The following is a 22,530-nucleotide window of genomic DNA, read 5'->3' as shown; positions in this document are numbered from 1 at the left end:
ACCAGTTTGCCAAACTCCATTTATTATTGAATAGCTCCCCCCAATTTTCCCCACTGTATCTGTTTTGTCTTCTCGCTCATATAGCAAAGTGTCTAAATTATCCCTGCTTCATAATAAACCCAAATATCTGGTAGCATAGTGAATGTCTTAACTATTCTTGGCTTTCTACACCTACGTATAAATTGTAGAATTAGCTTGTCAAGTGTCACTGAAACCTCTAGCTGGCATTTGATTAGAGATGCATTGAGTCAGCAGGTCTATTTAGAAATGGTTGGCATCTTTACTGTACTGCACTTTCTCATCATTTGTCCAGGTTTTCTTTAATGACTTTAAGTAAACGTTTATAATTCTTAGCATATAGGCTATGCACATCCTTTGTTAGATTTATTCTTAGATACTTTATTATTCTCAAAAGAGACAATCTTGAAAGTGGCGAGAGAAAAGTGACTCATGAGAGGAATTTGAAGTTTGTGAAGAACTACATGCACAATTGCTGGCTTCAAGAAGATGGAGGAGGCCGGTGGAAAGCTAACAAGGAAATGAATTCTGCTATTCCAATAACGACTGAGCTTGGAAGAGGACCTTGAACCCTAGGTGATCTCATCTGGTCAATAATTTGAGTAGAGAACTCAGGAATCACTGCAAAAGCAAACCAGGAAAACCGAAAGAAATCACAGATCCTTTGAAAGAAGTGGCAGGCTGCTATAAATTCCACAAGACAGGTGAAAAACTCTGGTGCTCTCTCAAAAGTGCCACCTACTGGCTGGAGGCCAACCAACTCAGGACATTACAGCAAGTCATAACAGAACAACCCTACTCCAAGGAAGGACAAAAACAACAGCTAATTCCACTGCCTGCAACATCCTTGCTAACCAGCGGTCCTGAGTGTGTCCACGTGATAACTTCACTGGTAGCACAACCAGCATTTGAGAAAGCCGGCACACTAAACATATCTACAAACAAGGACTCTCACAGAGTCTATGCCATTCCCCTGGCACCTCCACTACAGCAGGTGCTGGTTATCTACAGCTGGGAGACCTAAAGATGGATCACATCACCAGATTCCTTGCAAATGTTCCCCAGCATCAGCCCAGAGCCAGGTAGCTCCACTGGGTGGTTAGACCCAGAAGGGCAATAATAATCACCACAGTAACCAAATCAAGGGATTACCCTGTGGGACAAAATAATCTGAACAGCAGCCTCTGAGTTCCAGATTTTTCCACTGAAGTGTTCTACCCAAATGAGAAGTAATCAGAAAAGTAATTCTGGTAATAAACAAGGTTCTATAATACCTCCAAAAGACCACACTAGCTCCCCAGAGAACTCCCCAGATCCATCCCCAGCAATGGATCCAAACCAAGAAGACCAATTACAAAGTACATTTTCATTATTTGGCCTAAAAAGGTAGAATTTTTTGGTTTCTTCTTTTTCGTTTTTTTTGAGACAGGGTCTCGCTCTATTGCCCAGGCTGGAGTGCAGTGGCATGATCTCTGAATTGCCAAAGAATTCAGAAGGCTGATTATTAAGCTACTCAAGGAGATACCAAAGGTGAAAATCAACTTAAAGAAATTTTTAAAAATATATAGGATATGGATGAAAAATGCTCCAGAGAAATCGACATCATAAAGAAAAAAATCAAAAAATCAAAAATCGAAACTTCTGGAAATGAAAGACACACTTGAGAAATACAAAATGTACTGGAAAGTTTCAACAATAGAATCGAAGAAGCAGAAGAGAGAACTTCAGAATTCAAAGACAAGACTTTGAATGAGACAAAGACAAAGAAAAAATAATTTTTTTAAAAAATGAACAAAGCCTCCAAGAAATTTGGGATGTTAAATGGTCAAACCTAAGAATAAAAATAAGTGGTATTCCTAGGAAGAGAAATCTAAAAGGTTGAAAAACATATTTGGGGGATAGTTGAGGAAAGCTTCCCTGACCTTGCTAGACATCCAAATACAAGAAGCTCAAAGAACACCTGGGAAATTTGTCACAAAAAGATCATCACCCAGCAGTCATCAGGTTATCTAAAGTCAAGACAAAGGAAAGATTCTTAAGAGCTGTAAGGCAAAAGCATCAGGTAACCTATACACAAAAGCCTATCAGATTTTTTTTTTGAGACAGAGTCTTGCTTTGTCCTCCAGGCTGGAGTACAGTGGTGCAGTCTTGGCTCACTGCAATCTCTGCCTCCTGGGTTCATGCAATTCTCCTGCCTCAGCCTCCCGAGTAGCTGGGACTACAGCTGCCTGGCACCAGGCCTGGATAATTTTTGTATTTTTATTAGAGGTGGGGTTTCACTGTGTTGGCCAGGCTGGTCTTGAACTTCTGACCTTAAAATGATCCACCCACCTTGGCCTAAGTGTTGGGAATGAGCCACTGCGCCCGGCCAGAATACCTATCAGATTAACAGCAGATTTCTCAGCAGATACCCTACAAGCCAGAAGGGTTTGGGTTCCTATTTTTAGCTTTCTCAAACAAAATAACTGTCAGCCAAAAATTTAGTGTCCAGCAAAATTAAGGGTCATAAATGAAGAAGGCATAAAGTCTTTTTCAGACAAACAAATGCTGAGAGAATTTGCCACTACCAAGCCAGTAGTACAAGAAATGCTAAAAGGAGTTCTAAATCTTGAAACAAAACCTTGAAATACACCAAAATAGAACTTCCTTAAAGCACAAACCTCACAGGGCCTATAAAACAATAACAAAATGAAAAAACAAAAAAACAAGGTATTCAGGTAAAAACAAGCATGGTAAATAAAACTACCTCACATCTCGATACTAACGTTGAATGTAAATAGCCTAAGTGCTCCACTTAAAAGATACAGAATGGCAGGATGCATACAAATCCACCAACCAAATATCTACTAACACATATGGACTCACGTGAACTGAGGGTAAAGGGGTGAAAAAAGATATTCCATGCAAATAGAAACCAAAAGCGAGCAGAAATAGCTATTCTTATATAAGACAAAACAGACTTTAAAGCAACAATAGTTGAAAAAGACAAAAAGGGACATTACATAATGATAAAAGGATCGGTCCAACAGGAAAATATCACAATCCTAAATATATATGCACCTAACATGGGAGCTCCCAAATTTATAAAACAATTAGTACTCAACATAAGAAATGAGATACACAACAACACAATAACAGTGGGAGACTTCAACACTCCACTGACAGCACTAGACACGTTATCAAGACAGAAAGTCAACAAAGAAACAATGGACTTAAACTATACCCTAGAACAAATGGACTTAACAGATATATACAGAACATTCTCCCCAACAACTGCAGAATATACATTCTTTTCATCAGCACATGGAACATTCTCCAAGAAAAACCGTATGATAGGCCACAAAACAAGTCTCAATAAACTTAAGAAAATCGAAATTATATCAAGTACCCTCTCAGACAACAGTAAAATAAAATTGGAAATTAACTCCAGAAGGGACCCTCAAAACTACACAAATACATGGAAATTAAATAATCTGCTCCTGAATGATCTTTGGATAAACAATGAAATCAAGATGGAAATTAAAAAGTTTTATGAACTGAATGATAATAATGACACAGCTTATCAAAACCTCTGGGACACAGCAAAAGTGGTGCTAAGAGGAAAGTTCATAGCATTAAACGCGTACATCAAAAAGTCTGAAAGAGGCCAAGCACGATGGCTCATGTCTGTAATCCCAGCAATTTTGGAGGCCAAGGCAGGAGGATCACTTGAGGTCAGGAGTTCAAGACCAGCCTGGCCAACATGCCGAAACCCCGTCTCTACTAAAAATACAAAAAAATTAGCTGGGTGTGGTGACGCAATGCCTGTAGTCCCAGCTACTTGGGAGGCTGATGCCTGAGAATTGCTTGAACCTGGGAGGCAGAGGTTGTAGTGAGCTGAGATGCACCATTGCACTCCAGCCTCGGCAACACAGCAAGACTCTGTCTCAAAAAAAAAAAAAAAAAAAAAAAAAAAAAAAAAAAAAAAAAAAAAGATCCAATTAAGCTAAATTAGAAACAAAATGGAAGATATTACAACTGATACCACAGAAATAGAAAAGATCATTCAAGACTACTATGAACACCTTTATGCACACAAACTAGAAAATCTAGAGGAAATGGATAAATTCCTGGAAATATATAACCCTCCTAGATTCAATTAGGAAAAAATAGAAACTTTGAATAGACCAATAACAAGTAGCAAGGCTGAAACAGTAATTTAAAAATTGCCAACAACAAAAAAAGTCCAGGACCAGATGGATTCACAGCTGAGTTATATTGAACATTCAAAGAATTGGTACCAATCTTACTGAAGCTATTACAAAAGATAGAGAAAGAAGAAATCTCCCTAAATCACTCTATGAAGCCAGTATCACCCTAATACCAAAACCAGGAAAGGACATAACAAAAATGAAATCTACAGACCAATATCCCTGGTGAACATAGATGCAAAAATCCTCAACAAAATACTAGCTAATCGAATCCAATGGTGTATCAAAAGGATAATACACCATGATCAAGTGGGTTTCATACCAGGGATGCAGGGAAGACTTAACGTACTCAAGTTAATAAATGAGATACATCACATAAACAGAATTAAAAATAAAAATCATACAATCATCTCAATAGATGCAGAAAAAGCATCTGACAAAATCTAGCATGCCTTTGATTAAAACCCTCAGCAAAACCGTCATAGAACGGAAATACCTCAAGATAATAAAAGTCATCTATGACAAACCCAGAGCCAACTTTACACTGAACGGGGAAAAGATAAAAGTGAGAACTCAAACAGACAAGGATGCCCATTGTCCCCACTGCCATTCAACATTGTACTGGAAGTCCTAGCCAGGGCAAACAGACAAGAGAAAGAAATAAAGGGCATCCAAATATGTAAAGGGGAAGTCAAAATATCGCTGTTTGCCAATGATATGATCGTATACATAGAAAACCCTAAACACTCATCCAAAAAGCTCCTAGATCTAATAAATGAATTCAGCAAGGTTTCAGGGTACAAAATCAATGTACACAAATCAGTAGCATTGCTGTATACCAACAACAACCAAGCTGAGAATCAAATCAAGAACCCCTTGTTACAATAGCTGCAAATAAAATAAAATAAAATACTTAAGAATATACCTAACCAAGGATGTGAAAGATCTCTACAAGAAAAACTGAAAAATTGATTGCTGAAAGAAATCACAGACAACACAAACAAATGGAAACATATCCAATGCTCATGATAGGTAGAATAAAAAATGACCATACTGCTAAGAGCAATCTACAGATTCAATGCAATTCCCATCAAACTACCATGATTATTCTTCACAGAACTAGAAAAAAAACCCTAAAATTCACATGAAACCACAGCAGGGCGTGGTGGCTCACGTCTGTAATCCCAGCACTTTGGGAGGCTAAGGTGGGCAGATCACTTGAGCCCAGGAGGTCGAGACCAGCCTGGGTAACATTGTGAAACCCTGTCTTTACAAAACTTACAAAAATTAGCTGGGTGTGCTGGCACGTGCTGTAGTCCCAGCTACTCAGGAGGTTGAGGTGCAGGATCACTTGAGCCTTGGAGGCAGAGTTTGCAATGAGCCAAGATTGTGCCACTGCACTCCAACCTGGGTGACAGAGTGGGACTCCGTCTCAAAAAAAAAAAAAAAAAAAAAAAAAAAAAAAAAAAAAAAAATCATATGGAACAAAAAAGAGCCCAAATAGCCAAAGCAAGATAAGCTGGAGGCATCATATTTACCCGACATCAAACTATACTACAAGGATATTGTTACCACCAAAACAGCATGGTACTGGTATAAAAATAGGCACATAGACCAATGGAACAGAATAGAGAACCCAGAAATAAAGCCAAATACTTACAGCCAACAGATCTGCAACAAAACAAACAAAAATACAGAGTGCAGAACAAACACCCCATTCAAGAAATGGTGCTGGGATAACTGGCAAGCCACATCTATAGAAGAATGAAGCTGGATCCTCATCTCTCACCTTATACAAATATCAACTCAAGATGGATCGAAGACTTAAATCTATGATCTGAAATCACAACAATTCTAGAAGATAACATCGGAAAAACTCTTCTATACATTGGCTTAGGCAAATAGTTTATGACTACGAACCCAAAAGCAAATGCTACAAAAACAAAGATAAATAGATGGGACCTGATTAAACTTAAAAGCTTCTGCACAGAAAAAGAAATAATCAGCAGAGTAAACAGACAACCCACAGAGTGGGAGAAAATTTTGCAAACTATGCATCTGACAAAGGACTAATATCTGGAATCTACAAGGAACTCAAACAAATCATCAAGAAAAAAACAACCCCATTCAAAAGTGGGCAAAGAACATGAATAGACAATTCTCAAAAGAAGATATACAAATGGCCAATAAACACATGAAAAATATGCTCAACATCACTAATTATCAGGGAAATGCAAATCAAAACCACAATGACATACCATCTTACTCCTGCAAGAATGGCCATAATTAAAAAATAAAAAAATAATAGATATTAGCATGGAGGTGGTGAAAAGGGAACGCTTTTACACTGCTGATGGGAATGTAAACTAGTACAACCACTATGGAAAACAGCATGGGGACTCTTTCTGGAGACAGATTCTCACTCTGTCACCCAGGCTGGAATGCAGTGGCACGATCTTGGCTCACTGGAACCTCTGCCTCCTGGGTTCAAGTGATTCTCCTGCTTCAGCCTCTGGAGTAGCTGGGACTACAGGCACGTGCCTCCATGGCTGGCTAATTTTTTATATTTTTAGTAGAGACAGGGTTTCATCATGTTGGCTGGGCTGGTCTCGAACTCCTGACCTTAGGTGATCTTCCTGCCTTGGCCTCCCAAAGTGCTGGGATTACAGGCATGAGTTACTGCACCTGGCCAGAGATTCCTTAAAGAACTAAAAGTAGAACTACCATTTGATCCAGCAATCCCATTACTGTGTATCTACCCAGCGGAAAAGAAGTCATTATGTGAACAATACACTTGTACACACGTTTATAGCAGCACCATTTGCAATTGCAAAAATACGGAACCAGTCTAAATGCCCATCAACCAATGAGTGGACAAAGAAAATGTGGTATATATACACCATGGAATACTCCTCAGCCTTAAAAAGGAATGAAATAATGGCATTCACAGCAACCTAGATGGAGTTGGAGACCATTATTCTAAGTGAAGTAACTCAAGAATGGAAAATCAAACATTATATGTTCTCACTTATAAGTAGGAGCTAACCTATGAGGATGCAAAGGCATAACAATGATGTAATGGACTTTGGGGACTCAAAGGGAAGGGTGGAGGGGGTGAGGGATAAAAGACTACACATGGGTACAGTGTACACTGCTCAGGTGATGGGTGCACTAAAATGTCAAAAAAAAAAAAAGAAAAGAAAAGCAACTCATGTAAATAGGATATTCAATAAGATTATCAGTATAGTCAGTGGGAAGACATATTTAAAGGAAAGAAAAGAGGCCAAGTGCAGTGGCTCACACCTATAATCCCAGCACTTTGGGAGGCCGAGGTAGGTGGATTGCTTGGGCTCAGGAGTTTGAGACCAGCCTGGGCAACACAGCAAAATCCCACCTCTACCAAAAAAAAAAAAAAAAAAAAAAAAAAAATTAGCCAGGCATGGTGGCACACATCTGTGGTCCCAGCTACTCAGGAGGCTGATGTGGGAAAACTGCTTGAGCCTGGGAGGTGGAGGTTCAAGTGAGCCGAGATTACGCCAATGTACTCCACCCTGGATGGCAGAGTCAGACTCTGTCTCCAAAAATCTACATCGTGGAAGCTGGAAAACATATTGTTCCCATCTGTATAAAAGATACAAAAATTAGCTGGGTGTGGTGGTGCACGCCCGTAGTCCCAGCTACTCAGGAGGCAGAGGCAGGAGGATTGCTTGAGCCAGAAGGTTGAGGCCACAGTGAGGGGAAAAAAAAAAAAAGAGAGAGAGAGAGACAGTCTTGCTATGTTGCTCAGGCTGGTCTCGAACTCCTGACTTCAAGTGATCTTCCCACCTCAGCTTCCCAAAGGGCTGGGATTACAGGTGTGAGCCACCACTCCTGGCTGAAAAAACACACTATTAAACAAAGTGAGACAAATGAAAATGAAAATACAACATACTAAAACAGTATGCAGTGAAAGCTGATCTCAAATCAATAATCTAACATTACACCTTAAGGAACTAGAAAAAGAACTATATCCAAAGCCAGCAGAAAAAAATAATAAAGATAATGCAGAAACAAACAAGATAAATAGAAAAATAATAATCAATGAAACCAACAGTTGATTCTTTGAAAAGATGAACAAAATTGACAAACTTTTAAGAGAGACAAGATCCAAATAATGAAAATCAAAAATGAAAGCGGGGACATTACAACCAATGCCACAAAAATAAAAAAGATTATAAATAAGAGAACAGCATGAACAACTATATGACAATAAATCTGATAACCTATATAAAATGGAGGCAACTTACCAAGACTGGCTCATAAAGAAATTAAAAATCTGAACAGATCTCTAACGAGCAAGAAAACTGAATCAATAATCCAAACCCTCTCATAAAGAAAAGCCTAGAATCATATAGCTTCTCTGATGTATTCTACCAAACATTTAAAGAATTAACACCAATCCTCCTTCCAAAAACTCAAATAGGTAGGAACATTTCCTATTTCGTTCTATGAGGACAGCATTACCCTGACAAAGCCAGACAAAGATACTACAAGAAAACTATTAGACCAATATCCTTTGTAAACAGTGATGCAAAAATCTTCAACAAAATGCTAGCAAAGAGAATTCAAAAGCACATTTAAAGAATTACACACCATGACTAAGTGGGATTTATTCCTTGAATGCAAGAATGGTTTAATATATGAAAACCAATCATTGTAATATATCATATTAATGAAATTAAAGAAAATTTTAAAATGATATGATCATCTTACTACAGAAAAAGCATCTGAGAAAATTCAACACTTTTTCTTGGTAAAAGCACTCAACAAACTAGGAATGGAAGAAAACTACCTCAACATAATAAAGACCATAAATAAAAAGCCCACAGCTAACATCGTACTTAATGGTAAAAGACTAAAAGCTTTTCCTCTAACATCAGGAACAAGAGAAGGATGCCTGCTTCCAGCACTAATATTTAACATAGTATTAAAAGTCCTAGACAGATCAATTAGGCAAGAAAAAGAAATAAAAGGCAACCAAATTGGGAAAAAAGTAGTAAAATTATCTCTGTTCAGAGACATTATCTTATATATGGAAAACCCTAAAGATTCAGCGAAAAACTACTATAAACAAAGCAAAACATTCTGCCTGCCTGTGGTACTAGGAAGAAGCTGCAAGAGCTGCAAGAGGACTTGCCCTCTGGCCTGAAGTCACTATAAAGAGCGACCAAGTATTATTGATATTTCCTCACCCTTCGGCTCTCAGTAAAGGATGGTTTTCTCCACTGTTTCAGGATGCGATGTATAGCTCTTCGTACGGCCTGCAACACACAACTTAATCACCACCTCTCTGGTCACTGCCACAGGTCTTACAGCAGCAGTCCCTAACCTTTTCAGCACCCAGGACTGGTCTTGTGGAAGACAATTTTTTCATGGACCAGCGGGGTAGGGGAAGATGGTTTCAGGATAAAACTGTTCCACCTCAGATCATCAGGCATTAGAGTCTCATAAGGAGAGCACAATCTAGATCTCTCGTATGTGCAGTTCACAATAGGGTTTGTGCTCATTAATGTTGCTGCTGACTGGTCTGTGGCCCAGGGATTGGGGATCCCTGTCTTACACTGAAGACCACACCAAAGGAAGGCTTCCTAAGAGCAGAGCCTGGCTGGGGAGGCTGGAGCCAGAACAGAGCCCAGGAACCTGAAAGGTGGTTGCTTAGTGCCCCAACCTTCTGCTTCCCATTTTCCTTCCATGCACACTGAACCATGCAAACGATCCTTGAAGTTGAAAGAAATCTGAACCTTTGGCATCCCTGTGGTACACTGGCAGCTCAAATCAGGGTATATAAAGACCTCCTATAATATATAAAGAGTTCCTACAAACCAATGAGAAAAACAAATGGCAACAAGTATTTCAACAGATAGTTCAAAAAAAAGGAAACACAAGCAGCTCTTAAACATATGAAATGATGCTCTCCTAAGAAGCCTTCTTGGGAGGGCTGCTGAGTCAGCATGGCTGGTTGGAAGTCCATCCTCCAACCACAGCTATATTTTCCCAGTTATCTGAAGGATCAGCTCCACTTGAATGACCAATTCTCACCATAAGAGTGTTGATAAATCAGGCCGGGCGCAGTGGCTCGCCCCTGTAATTCCAGCACTTTGGGAGGCTGAGGTGGGCGAATCACCTGAGGTCAGGAGTTCAAGACCAGCCTGGCCAACATTGCGAAATCCCGTCTCTACTAAAAATAGAAAAATTAGCTGGGCATGGGTGGCGCGTGCCTGAAATCCCAGCTACTCGGGAGGAAAATCGCTTGAACCCAGGAGGCAGAGGCTGCAGTGAGCCAAGATCACGCCACTACACTCCACTCTCTAGCCTGGGTGACAGAGAGACTCCGTCTAAAAAAAAAAAAAGCGTTGATAAATAAACCCAACAAGAGCACAGAAGGCTCATGCTCACTCATCTCCTGTGCCCCAATATCTAGATGAAAAGACAGTAAACAAAAGAAAAAAAGGAACAAATTCAGAATAGTGTTGAGATCAGGAGAGGATATGGCAGAAGACACTGGGATTGGCTATGTCTATGTCTGCTCTAATTTCTCTTCTCCTACATATTCTTTGTACAGAGGCAGAAAAGCTGCTCATTTTCCCAGCCTCTCTTGCAGTAGGGGTGGGTGCCCAAGTGATTTAATCGTTGCCTGAGAGGCACAGACTAGTTTCTGGGAGAGCATTTCTTTTCCGATGACAGGGTGAATGTTGCTGTTGCCAGATTTCTCCTGTTCTCTCTCCTTCCCTGATCTTGGACATGGAAGCCACCTTGTAACCATGAGGGAAGGGCTAGGAGACCTTTACAGAGGGTGGAAAGCAGGTGGTACATACTGACAGGTGACTCTGGGAGGGGAACCACAGATTCTCTTAGGCAGAGCCTCAGTGAAGTGTCCTGTTTGGAGTTGGTAAGAACAATCAGCAGGAAGGAGGGGAGAAGAAGAAATCATGGCCATCAAATGGTAGCCTGTTTGTGGCTCCTTCTGTCTGTACCACCATGACCCAGAGTGCTTACTTTCAGGCTAAGAAAGAGAACTACTATGGTGAGCTTTGGCTGGCATCTTGGGCTAAGGCTGACAGAATGTAGCGCCACAACCTGCCCATGATGGGGACTCGTTGGGCAGGTGTCTGCCTGCCTCCCACTCTAGTAGATGGCTCATCGGCCTGTCCTGAAGGTGAGATGTGCTAAGTAAACAGCTGTACTCTTGAAAAAGAAACCTGAGTGTACTACCAATCTGGGTCCTTCACTTGTAACTACAACCTGATAACCAAGGATTTCCAGATAGGGTAAAATGTCCTAAAGGAAAGACCACAATGAACAAATCAAAGATTGAACCCAGAAAAGGCAGATAATTCAGGGAACAAGTTATTTTAGAAAATGTTAGCATCTGCAGCTGATATCTGAGAAGATATCACAAAGCTTTCCTTCTATTAACAGACCATGCAATTCAGAACAGGCTTCCTCACTGACAACAAAGAAAAAAAGGTGGACAAATAGAAGCAAACTTCTGAGAGCTAATGCGTTAGTGATAAATAACGGAGCCATGGTGTGGGGAAGACAGAAATCCAAAGAGCGATGTCTTTGCTTTGGAAATATTTGTCCATGAGGAAGAGGCTAGGCAGAACTTCTACCAAACTTGAGGGTCTGGGTTGGGCGCAGTGGCTCATGTCTGTAATCCCAGCACTTTGGGAGGCTGAGGTGGGTAGATCACCTGAGGTCAGGAGTTTGAGACCAGCCTGGCCAACATGGTGAAACCCCGCCTCTACTAAAAAAATAAAAGTTAGTTAGGCGTAGTGGCATGTGCCTGTAATCCCAGCTACTTGGGAGGCTGAGGCAGGAGAATCGCTTGAACCTAGGAGGCGGAGGTTACAGTGAGCTGAGATTGTGCCACTGCACTCCAGCCTGGGCGACAGAGCGAGACTCTGTCTTGGAAAAACAAACAATAACTTGAGGGCCTAGGGGGACCAAAGCAGGGGCTAGGGCCCTGTTAACTTACCCCTCCTTTGTCCTGGTATTCCAAAGGTATGCAACCTAGAATAAGTGTCAACTGGAAGTAAACCAGCATCTACACCAGCTAGCACCCAGCTTTGAGTTCCAGGCAGTCTACAAAACTTCAGTCCCTGAACAGGATCATGGCGTCCCTACAGTGCTACTGCCAGGAAGTCGGCAGAAGCAAACAGAAGTGTTCTGTAGAAGAAGATAACATCATCTTAGGCCTCAAACTATTTCTACAATAAATTTTTCAAATACTATGTCCACCAGACAGTAAAAAATAACCAGGTACATAAGGAGATAAGACAATCTGAATGAGAAGCAGCAGAAATATTTATAGGCAACAGAAATAGATCTGTGAAGGCTCCCGATACTAGAATTATCAGACATAAAGCTTTAAAATAACTAAGATTATTATGCTAAAGTAGATAAAAGACTAAATTAAAAATCTGGCGAAGAACTGAAAGCATAAAAAATGATATAGCTGATTTTTTTTTTTTTTTTTGAGACGAAGTCTCACACTGTCGCCTGGGCTGGTGTGCAATGGCGTGATCTCACTGCAACCTCCACCTCCTGGGTTCAAGTGATTCTCCTGCCTCAGCCTCCCGAGTAGCTAGGATTACAGGTGCCCGCCACCATGCCTGGCTAATTTTTTGTATTTTTAGTAGAGATGGGGTTTCACTATGTTGGCCAGGCTGGTCTCAAACTCCTGACCTCATGATCTGATCCACCTTGGCCTCCCAAAGTGCTGGAATTATAGGCGTGAACCACTACGCCTAGCCTTTTTTTTTTTTTTTTTTTTTTTTTTTTGAGATGGAGTTTCACTGTTGTCGCCCAGGCTGGAGTGATCTTGGCTCTGCCTCCTGGGTTCAAGCAATTCTCCTGCCTCAGCCTCCTGAGTAGCTGGGATTACAGGTGCATGTCACCAAGCCCAGCTAATTTTTGTTTTTTAGTAGAGTCAGGGTTTCACCATGTTGGCTGCGTTGGTCTCAAACTCCTGACCTCAGGTGATCCACCCACCTCAGCCTCCCAAAGTGCTGGGATTATAGGCATGAGCCACCACGCCTGGCCTGATACAGCCGATTTTACTTTTTTTTAACTTTTCCTTTTCCTGAGACGGAGTCTTGCTCTGTCTCCCAGGATGGAGTGCAGTAGCGCAATCTTGGCTCACTGCAGCCTCTTCCTCCCGGGTTCAAGCTATTCTCCTGCCTCTGCCTCCCCAATAGCTGGGATTACAGTCATGTGCCACCACACCCAGCTAATTTTTATATTTTTAGTAGGGACAGGACTTCAGCATGTTGGCCAGGCAGGTCTTGAACTCCTGACCTCAGGTGATCTATCTTGGTCTCCCAAAATGCTGGGATTACAGGCATGAGCCACTGCGCCCAGCGATACAGCTGATTTTAAAAAGAGAGGATATTACATCTCTCAGACGATAGGAAAAATGAAAGGGAAGAAATAATCAAATAAGAAAAACGAAGAAAATCACTGGTCTCTATCTCTATTTCCACAGAATGAATGAGCTTTTTGAATCTTCAAAACACCAAGATAGAATCCCAAAGTACTTACAAAGCAATGGAAATTAGATTTACAATAGATTTTTTAGCAATAAAACTGGATGCAAAGTCTATGGAACAATGCCTTCAGGGACCTAAGGGGATTTGACTTTGAACCTAGGATTCAAAGTACGTAGTCAATTAAGGTACACCACAGTCAAATTTAAAAATGGAATAAAAAATTAGGCCTCTTGTACACACCAAGGCCTGTGAGGGTTGACCCTCCAGCCTTTTTGATGTCAACTCCTTTCCCCCTTCCATTACCATCCCGTTGGGCTGTTCCTTTTAAATTCTAAACTCTTCCACCTCAGGCCTTTGCACTTTCCTTCTGCCTGGATGTTCTCCCAAATATATGCATGGCTTCATCCCTCACCTTTTCTGGTCTCTGCTTAACTGTTAGTTTGGCCTTTTCTTTTTTTTTTTTTTGAGACGGAGTCTCGCTCTGTCGCCCAGGCTGGAGTGCAGTGGTGCGATCTTGGCTCGCTGCAAGCTTAGTTTGGCCTTTCTTAATTGCCCAACATGAAACAGCATCCTGCCAGTATTCTGTATCTCCCTGCCCTTTTAACTTTTTTTCCATGGCATCCATCACTACTCAAGACACTACAGATACCTGTTCTCATTTGCTTAGTCTGTCTCTCTCCGTAAGAAAGCAGATCCACGAATGCAGGGACTCAGTCTGCCTTATTCACTGCTGCCTGCCCCATGCCTATACCACGCCTGGCCAGGGGAGGTGCCCCATCAGTGATTGTCAATGATTGAATGAAACTGTGAGCTAACTCTTAGATCCATACCTTCTCCCACCCTCCACCAATCTGTTCCTTTCCTGATTTAATCAATGGTTCCGGCATCCATTTTTTGCAGCTACACCTGGAGGTGCCACATGTTCATTACGCTCTTTCCTTCCACATTCAACCACCCATCAAATCTTACTGGTTCTGCCTCCAAAATACATCTTGAACCTGTCTCCTTTCCCCTCTCCATGGCCACCACACTGATCCAAGTCACCTTCATCTCTTCCTGGGACTGTTACAGAAGATACTCCCTGATTGCTTTTCTATTTTAGTTCATGACACCTCTGCGCCAACTCTGCCAAGAAGAAAACGCTAGCTCCTCGAAAGGTCTCTGTGGTCCACCTCCTGCCTCATCTCATACCACCCTCTCCTTTTGCCTTCTATGTGCCAGCCACAGTGGCTTCAAACAAATCAAACACTCTTTACTTTTACTCTCACTTCTACTAGGAAACACTTTCTCCAGGTCTCTATATGGCCGTCTCACTCTTCTCCTTGGGTTTCATCTGCAGTGTCCTCTCGCGAGGCCTTCCCTGGTCACTCCTTCCCAGGCACTCTCATCTGAAGACCCTGCTTATTTCCTTCTTAGTCTGAATCTAGTCTGAAAATATTTTGTTGACCTAACTGCCTCCCTGCTTATGTGTGCATCCCTACCAGACTGAGCTCCATGAAGGCAGGGAAGTACCTTCCGTCTTTTGTCTTCACAACCAAGCCCAGAGCCCGTGCAGGCAGCCTCCCTCAGCATACGCATGTGGAGAAGCACTCTGTGGCTCCTGATGTCCAGGGCCCACCTCCTGCCAGGTTCTGGAGGGCAGGCATGTCACCCTCTCACTGATGCTGGGACCTAAGGCTGGGTGCTGGAGAAGTCTAATGGGACACAATTCAAAGCCCTTTGGCTTATTTAAAAAATCTCCACCTTCATGTTTCAAGAAAGAATTCTTGCAGCAACAATGAAAGAAGCACCTACCACTACTGTTGACTCCCACTGGCTTCCAGTGGAGTAGTGAACCGGACCCAGTAAGTCCTTGCATATTTCTCGAAGTCGGTATTCAAACCCTAATTATAGAAAAACAAACAAACAAACAAAAAAACAAAACAGAAATAGGAACACATTACAAAAAGAAATAAAAATCAAGAATATGCTATGTTGTTGTGTCTATCAAATCAGAATAAACACATGTGTATTTTATTGCCTACTACGGGCAAGATACCCCTGCATGTCTCTCAGTGTGGGGCACTGAGACCCTTCACAGATTTTCACTCATTTGCTCACTCCCCTGACGACATCTGTAACTTCTCTGTGTGTTGCGCCCAGAGGAAAAATGAGATGTGGCCAATTCTGTGATAAACTCCTTAAGGTGATGGGAAAATATGGGAAATTGTGGACTGGTAAGATCTGTCTTTGAGAATATGGGCTGGCAACTGGTGTTAAGAGGAGGTCAGGAAGGTGGGGAGGCCAGCTCGCAGGAGGTAAGAGATGGCAAAGGTATGACTGAGGAGGGGCAACTGAGTGGAGGGGGCATAGGCCCATTAACTCAAGGGTTATGGGCATCACCCAGTAGGGTTGCTAGAAAGGCTGGAGGTAGAGTGTCGGGGTTTGTCAGCACTTGGGGCAGCTAAAGCAATAGCGAATGGATTAAATTGTCCAAAGAAAAGGGTGGAGTAAGAGAGGCGAAACTGGAATCTGAGGAATTTTGGAAGTGAATGGGGTCCACTTTTACACTAGATTCCTCCTTTTACAGCCAAGGAAACAAGGGACAGAATGGAAGATGGGTAACTGGTGTATGGACACTGGAACAGGCATGTGGAGGATGGAGAAAGAGAAGCAAGCAGCAGAAGTGATCCCAAGATGGGTGGCGGGGCCGACAGGAGGTAGGGACTTGATGTAGGGCATCAGAGCAAGTCCCAATCAACACCTAGGATGAAGCAAACCAGAGTGGAGTAAGAGGAGGGGCTCCCAGGGAAGATGTGACTAGAGCACCACAGGAGAGGTATGAGGGCCTGGGAAGGCTGAGTATTCAGAAAAGCTGGGGACCACACATTATGGCAACCACATAGACCTGGTGGGAAGAGTAAACATCAAATTCATCATTGTGGTCTGCAGGGAGGGAGGGGAGGCTTCAAGCTGATCAGTAATATTTGCTGTCATTTACAAGTGTATGTACACACACACATACACACTCATATTTACACAGCCAGAGGCACATATGACATATTAGTTCTGGGAATTACATTCGTGAAGGTCTGATTATGATTTTCTCTGTCTTTTCTGTACTTGATTTTTTTTCTAAATTATAATCAAACTGGGGAGGGTGATGACAAAAATAAAGCAAAAAGGCCAGGACGCAGCACAGGAAGAGCTCTGGGAGGGCCTGCCCATGCCGCACCCTGAAGGCTACACTCAAGTGGGAGGAAAAGCTGGTAAGGCTGTTGGAGTCACTGTGAGGACAGTGCAGCCACCTCTTCCAGCATACCTGGCTTTCTGCAGGGGAGGCAGCAGAGTGAGAGCTCTGGCAGGAAGCACCAGGAATGGAGGGCCTCAGTAAGTGCAGGACATCAGGCAAACCTGTCCAGGGCAGGAGGGGCTGGGAGGAGGAAGAGAACCACTGCTACAAGATACCCTCACTGATGAGCAGCACTGCCAAGGTGTGGTGCAGGGCAGGAGCCAGAACACAGAATCTACTCCTTTAGGCCATGTCTTTCCACCCAGGCATCTATTCCACCCTCCTGCGGCCTGTCCTGCTGCTCCTCTGTGGGAACACCCTCAGGGCCACTCTATTCAGAGCCTCAGAGCCTATTAAGGGGATGGGTGCCTGCTGAGCTGCCTTAATTGCAGCTCAGGCTGGGAGGTAGAGGCTGCTGGGCCCACCTTGTTGATGGGAGAGCAGCAGGCTGGGATCTGGGCCATCACACCTTTTCCCTGATTTCACAGGGACTAAGCCAGGCCTGGGAGGATGGAGGGGCAGAAGGAGAAAGCTGCTTAGGGCTGCCAAGAGCCTCACCTTCGTTTACGAGGTACCGTGCGTAGAGGAGGAGCCAATGGCGGTACTCGTGACTGGACTGCAGGGTGAGTGCTGCTGCCACCTGGTTCTCTAGGTAGGCCAGGGTGGTCTCTTGCTGCACCACATGAGGCACGGAGAAGAGCCGGGCAGCCTGCCTTCCCGAGCTGCAGAGACCAGGAGAGTTTCCATGATGAGGCAGCAGGCACTACAGAGTCAGGAACTGCCCCCATGTGCAACAGGCAAGGAGCTGGCAGGAGGCAGGCACCAGGGCTGCCAAGGCCTCCCGTCCACTAGCTAGTCTGTTGGCAGATGCCAGATCTGTTGTCTGCCCATCCCCACATCCCAGCCATGTGCCTCCTGGCACCCTTGGGGTATCTCACCCAGCACCTGCCATCTGGGCCCCTGAAGTGACAGGGCCAGTGACTGCTGCCCCCAACCCCAAGATATTACCTGATGCAGGACCACTACCCTCAGCACCCCTAGTCTGTCCTGCCCAGCCTGCCTGTGCTGACCAGCACCTGGGGCACAGGGGAAGGGCAGGTGGATACAAGGCCTGGGTAGGGACTGTGTGTGCACTGACCCAGTCACTTCCCCAGGGCAGGACTAAGGACAGAGGCCATGGCACTGGGGTCACGTACTTGGAGGTGCGGCCCTGGATTATGGCTAATGGTCCTGAGCACAGCATGGCGTCCTGGGATGGCAGGCTGCTCCTAAAGTCTGCACACTGAGCCAGTGAGTCCTGCTTGTCAGAAACCAGGTTCCTGGGGAGGCAAAGGCAGGAGCAGAGCTCAGGAAAACCAAGAGATCTACCAGAGGAGGCTGGCAAGGAGGCCACAGAGAAGCAGCCCCTATCGACACAAAGCCAGCAGAGGCTGAGCGCCCCTGCACTTCCGCACAGGCGCCTATCACTGACAGGTTTCATGGTAATGGGTCTGATAGATCATTGTTCCCGAGGAAAAATGAATGAGGCGAAGGCTGTGGATAGGGCCCTTGCTGGGAACACTTCAGCTCCATATGTTGGTTCCTGATGACTGCAGGCCTCTGAGTGCAGTGTGCTCTGATGCTCGGCTCAAATACTGCCATGGTCTGCCCAGGGGCCCACATGGCCTGGGTCCTGTAGCTGGGGAGTAATGCCAGGCCTCTACCTGCCTTTATTTCTACAGCTATCCCAGATTGGCAGTCCTTCCACCTACTCTGGACCCTTTTCATCCTTGTGAAGAAAAGACTCTTCACACACTTTTAGAACAGCTGGATGTCTTTGTAAATGTGTCCAAAATACAAAGATGCCTATAGAGAGTCAATATTTCTCTTCTTAAATAATCAGCTTATTTCCATTATTACAGCAATCACATATAATAGACAACATTTTGCAATTTGGGGGAGCAGGCAGTGGAGGTTTTTTTTTCCTTTGAGACAGGGTCTCACTCTGTTGTCCAGGCTGGAGTGCAGTAGTGTGATTATGGCTCACTGCAGCCTTGACCTCCTGGGCTCAAGGGATCTTGTGCTTCAGCTTCCCAAGCAGCTGGGACTACAGATGTCTGCCACTGCACCAGGCTTATTTGATTTTTTTTTTTTTTTGGTAGAGACAGGGTCTTACTATGTTGCCCAAGCTGGTCTCAAACTCCTGGGGTCAAGCAATCCTCTCAGCCTCCCACAGTGCTGGGATTACAGGTGTGAGCCATCGCACCCAGCATTTTTTTTTTTTTCCAAATTCAAGAAAGAAGTCTCAGTGTGAATGTAGACTTCTGCATGGCAGTTCTTAACAGAAAACGGGCTAGGAGGTAGCAAGCTTTGGTTCTTAAGGACCAAAGGTATAGACAGAAGAAAAAAACTTGGAGTGGCTGGAACACAACGTACATATTTCATGTGTCTGGGTTAAGAGCTCTGTGTATAAATTATTTTGCAAGTACAGAAAAGGGCTCCAAATTCCTGAGTGGACAGAGGAAAAGTACAGACCATTATGCCTAGGTAAGTGGATGAGCATCCTTACTAATTCACTGAGGAAGTCTGAAGTACTTACTAAGCTCACAGAAATTGACTAGTCCTGGTAAGGCTCCTGTAAAGCCAACTCACCTATGCTCATGGTGGCTAAGGGGGCCACAGCAAAAACCATAACAATTTTGGGGCTTTTTCAAAAAGTGGCTCCTGAAAATAATGCAGGAGGACAGTGCTCCTGCACATAGGCTCTGAGGGTAGAGGCCACAGGCTGCAGTGTCCTGCTGGGACAGGGAAGCATGCACAGATAGTCAAAGCAGCCTTCACTCCAGGGCCTGACTCTCAGGAAAAGCAGGGCTAGGCAGCCCTGTAGGCCACGACCCTTTGCTCTGCTGTCTAGAGCAGACAGACACTCATCCAGGGAACAGTGCTGGGGGTCAGCTTGCTTACCATGTAGAAAGTGACGGATTAAAGCAGTACGCCTTCCCATCAGACAGGTTCATTACTGGGATTCCATGCTGCGTCAGCAAGATCTGTGATACCGTCATATCACTTCCTGGGGACAGCACGGAAATGAGTTCTGGGTGTGTTCTGATCAGCAAGTGTTTGCAAACACATCAAAGGAGAAATCTAAACTCTAGGCTCCCACAGTCCCAGCAGCAAATGCGTCAACACTGCCTTGGCAAATAGGGAGGGCAAGCCATTCTCCTTGCCACACACCAGGCTCTTGTCACCTCTTGGGGACCCATTCAAACATGTCCCCAAAAAGTGTGTGTCTCCTGCAGCATAACCGCACCTCCTGCCTCACTGAGAGCTCTGTGCTGAGGCCAGAGCCTGGCTCTCTGAGCGGGGCCCTTCTGCAGCATCAGACATGAACTTGGGCCCCCAGGGGAGTAGGGGCAGCCTGTTGCCTGCATTACCTGCCAGAATGGAGTGTAGAGACTCTTCTTTCACCACAACCACCTGTCTGTGAACATCCCTAGGAGGGAGACAGGGAACAGTTTACTCACCAACCAAGTAAACACATCAGAGTGTGCCTCAGCCGCTCAGACACCCTGGTCCCTACTGCATGCGCCCCAACCCTGGCTGCTCCTAGTGAGAGGGACTCTGGGCTACGAGTGGCTTCTGCTCTCCATGTGCCACTACACTCCCTCTGCATAAGGATGCAGCACACAGCCCAGGCAACAGAGCCACAGGGAACCCTCAGCGCCCATACCACTTTGGGGGAAGCTGGGCCACAGCAGCCACATCAGAAACATGGCCACACTCTGCCAGCTAAGACTCCATTTATGATGAACCCCACATAGAACCCTGGTAATGCAACTGGTTGCATGAGCTGCTCCAGTAAGGAGATAATCGAGCAGGCAAGCTGCCTCCATCCCCATTGCACAACATCCCTCAGCCCTCAGCCTAGCCAGGGCACCCAACACAAGCAATATCACTAACTGCTCAGGGCCTCCTCTGGGGCCTGATGGCCAGCCTTGTCCACTGCCTTCCCTGCCCCTGCAGTGAGGTGGGGCCTGCATAGCCCTGTCCTGCCCTAGCTGGAGCCCACCCCACCCTGCGCCTGCCTCTCACCAGACAGACAGTGTGGCCGCAGCAGTAAGCGCCATGACGTAGGAGCCTGTGCAATGCAAAGTAGAGATCGGGGACGGCAGGAGGATGGGAGAGAGGAGACGGCGACCACAGGTGGAGAACACTGACAGCATCCTTTTTTCACAGGCGACACACACCACGTCACTGAGAAGACAGAGTGGGGGCAGGTGTCATGGGGGCTGGGTGCTGCAGCCAAGACAGTAGCCCTGGATGTGTGGGCCTTTCCTCTGCCTGGGGCCAACAAGAGCCTCCCCTGAGCAGGTACAGTCAGAGGGTAAGGTGGATTGGGTTAGGGTGGGGCTGGTGGAGCCTCCCTGAGATCTTGGATGAAAGAGGTTTCTGTCCTCTTTTCACAGGCTGCCCGTGCTTTCCTAAGCTCACGCTGATGCTGACCAAAGGGTGTGGGGGCTTTGGAGAGCAATGCCTCTGATGATCACCCAGGAAACATGCCTTGCTTATCGGATAAGGCCACATAGTACCCGCAGGACAGTCTCCTGGCTGCAACTAGTCAGACCAGTCCTGAGAAGGTCTCTAACAAGGCAGGCTAAGAGAAGTGCAGGGATGACAGCATGCACCCCTGTGTCCAAGAGGCTGTCTGGCTGGCGTGGGAGATGCATGTCGCTCTCAAACAAGGAGTGCCTTACAGAACAGTCTGGACACTGTCCAGCTTCTCCTCTGAGTGACCACCAGGCCCCTGGAAGGGCCCTGCACAGGCAGTCTGCTGCCTTCCCAGAGAGAGCCCCCTAAGGCCCAGCCACAGGCCCAGGGTGAGGCTGGAGCTTAGACCTCAGTCAGCAGTAGCAGATGTGCAACCAGTATAGTGAGATGCTGGCCACAGTAGCCACCCAGAGCCCCACTTTGTGTCAATTCTATCCTGCTAAGCCAGTTACCCCAGCAGGCTCAAGGAGGTCAGTTAAGAAAGGAGCTCTGCCAACCGCTTTCCTAATGAGACACTGTTGCTACTGGCTCCAAAAAGGGAGAGGCAAGTGAGATGCTTTTGTTTACAAATGTTTACTTGGAGAGTATGAATCAGAGAACACTCTAAGCAGCACGGGCAGCAGGGAGCTCTCCGAAGTGCTGTGACTGAATTCTTATTTCTTCTGAGACAGAGTCTCAGTCTGTCACCCAGGCTGGAGTGTAGTGGCGTGATCTTGGCTCACTACAACCTCCACCTCCCCAGTTCAAGCGATTCTCCTACCTCAGCCTCCCGAGCAGCTGGGATTATAGGCACACGCTACCACGCCTGGCTAATTTTTGTATTTTTGGTAGAGATGGGGTTTCACTACGCTGGCCAGGCTGGTACTGTGACTGAATTCTATCTGCCCATCTCTGGTGGTCAGAGCCTGCCTCAAGTCAGTCCACTGCAAAGAAAGCCATCATTTCTGGGCTGTAACAATGGGGAGCAGGTCTGCAGGCTGGGCCTGAACTGGGC

General features: G+C 44.9%; 1 protein-coding gene across 1 annotated transcript in view; it reads right to left on the bottom strand.

Moving 5' to 3' along the window:
* Window positions 1–22,530, bottom strand: part of LOC126929776 (protein HIRA) — a 100,445-nt gene that overhangs the window by 5,661 nt on the left and 72,254 nt on the right. Inside the window, 6 exon segments of the mRNA XM_050746435.1 lie at window positions 15,533–15,621; window positions 17,568–17,731; window positions 18,206–18,328; window positions 19,953–20,058; window positions 20,423–20,481; window positions 21,081–21,242. Of these exon segments, the coding sequence (XP_050602392.1) occupies window positions 15,533–15,621; window positions 17,568–17,731; window positions 18,206–18,328; window positions 19,953–20,058; window positions 20,423–20,481; window positions 21,081–21,242 (703 nt within the window).

Source organism: Macaca thibetana, chromosome 10 (genome assembly GCF_024542745.1).
Source record: "Macaca thibetana thibetana isolate TM-01 chromosome 10, ASM2454274v1, whole genome shotgun sequence".
In the NCBI taxonomy this organism is placed as follows: domain Eukaryota; kingdom Metazoa; phylum Chordata; class Mammalia; order Primates; family Cercopithecidae; genus Macaca; species Macaca thibetana.
The sequence above is the reverse complement of the archived record's forward strand: the minus strand, read 5'-3'. Positions and strand labels throughout refer to the sequence as shown.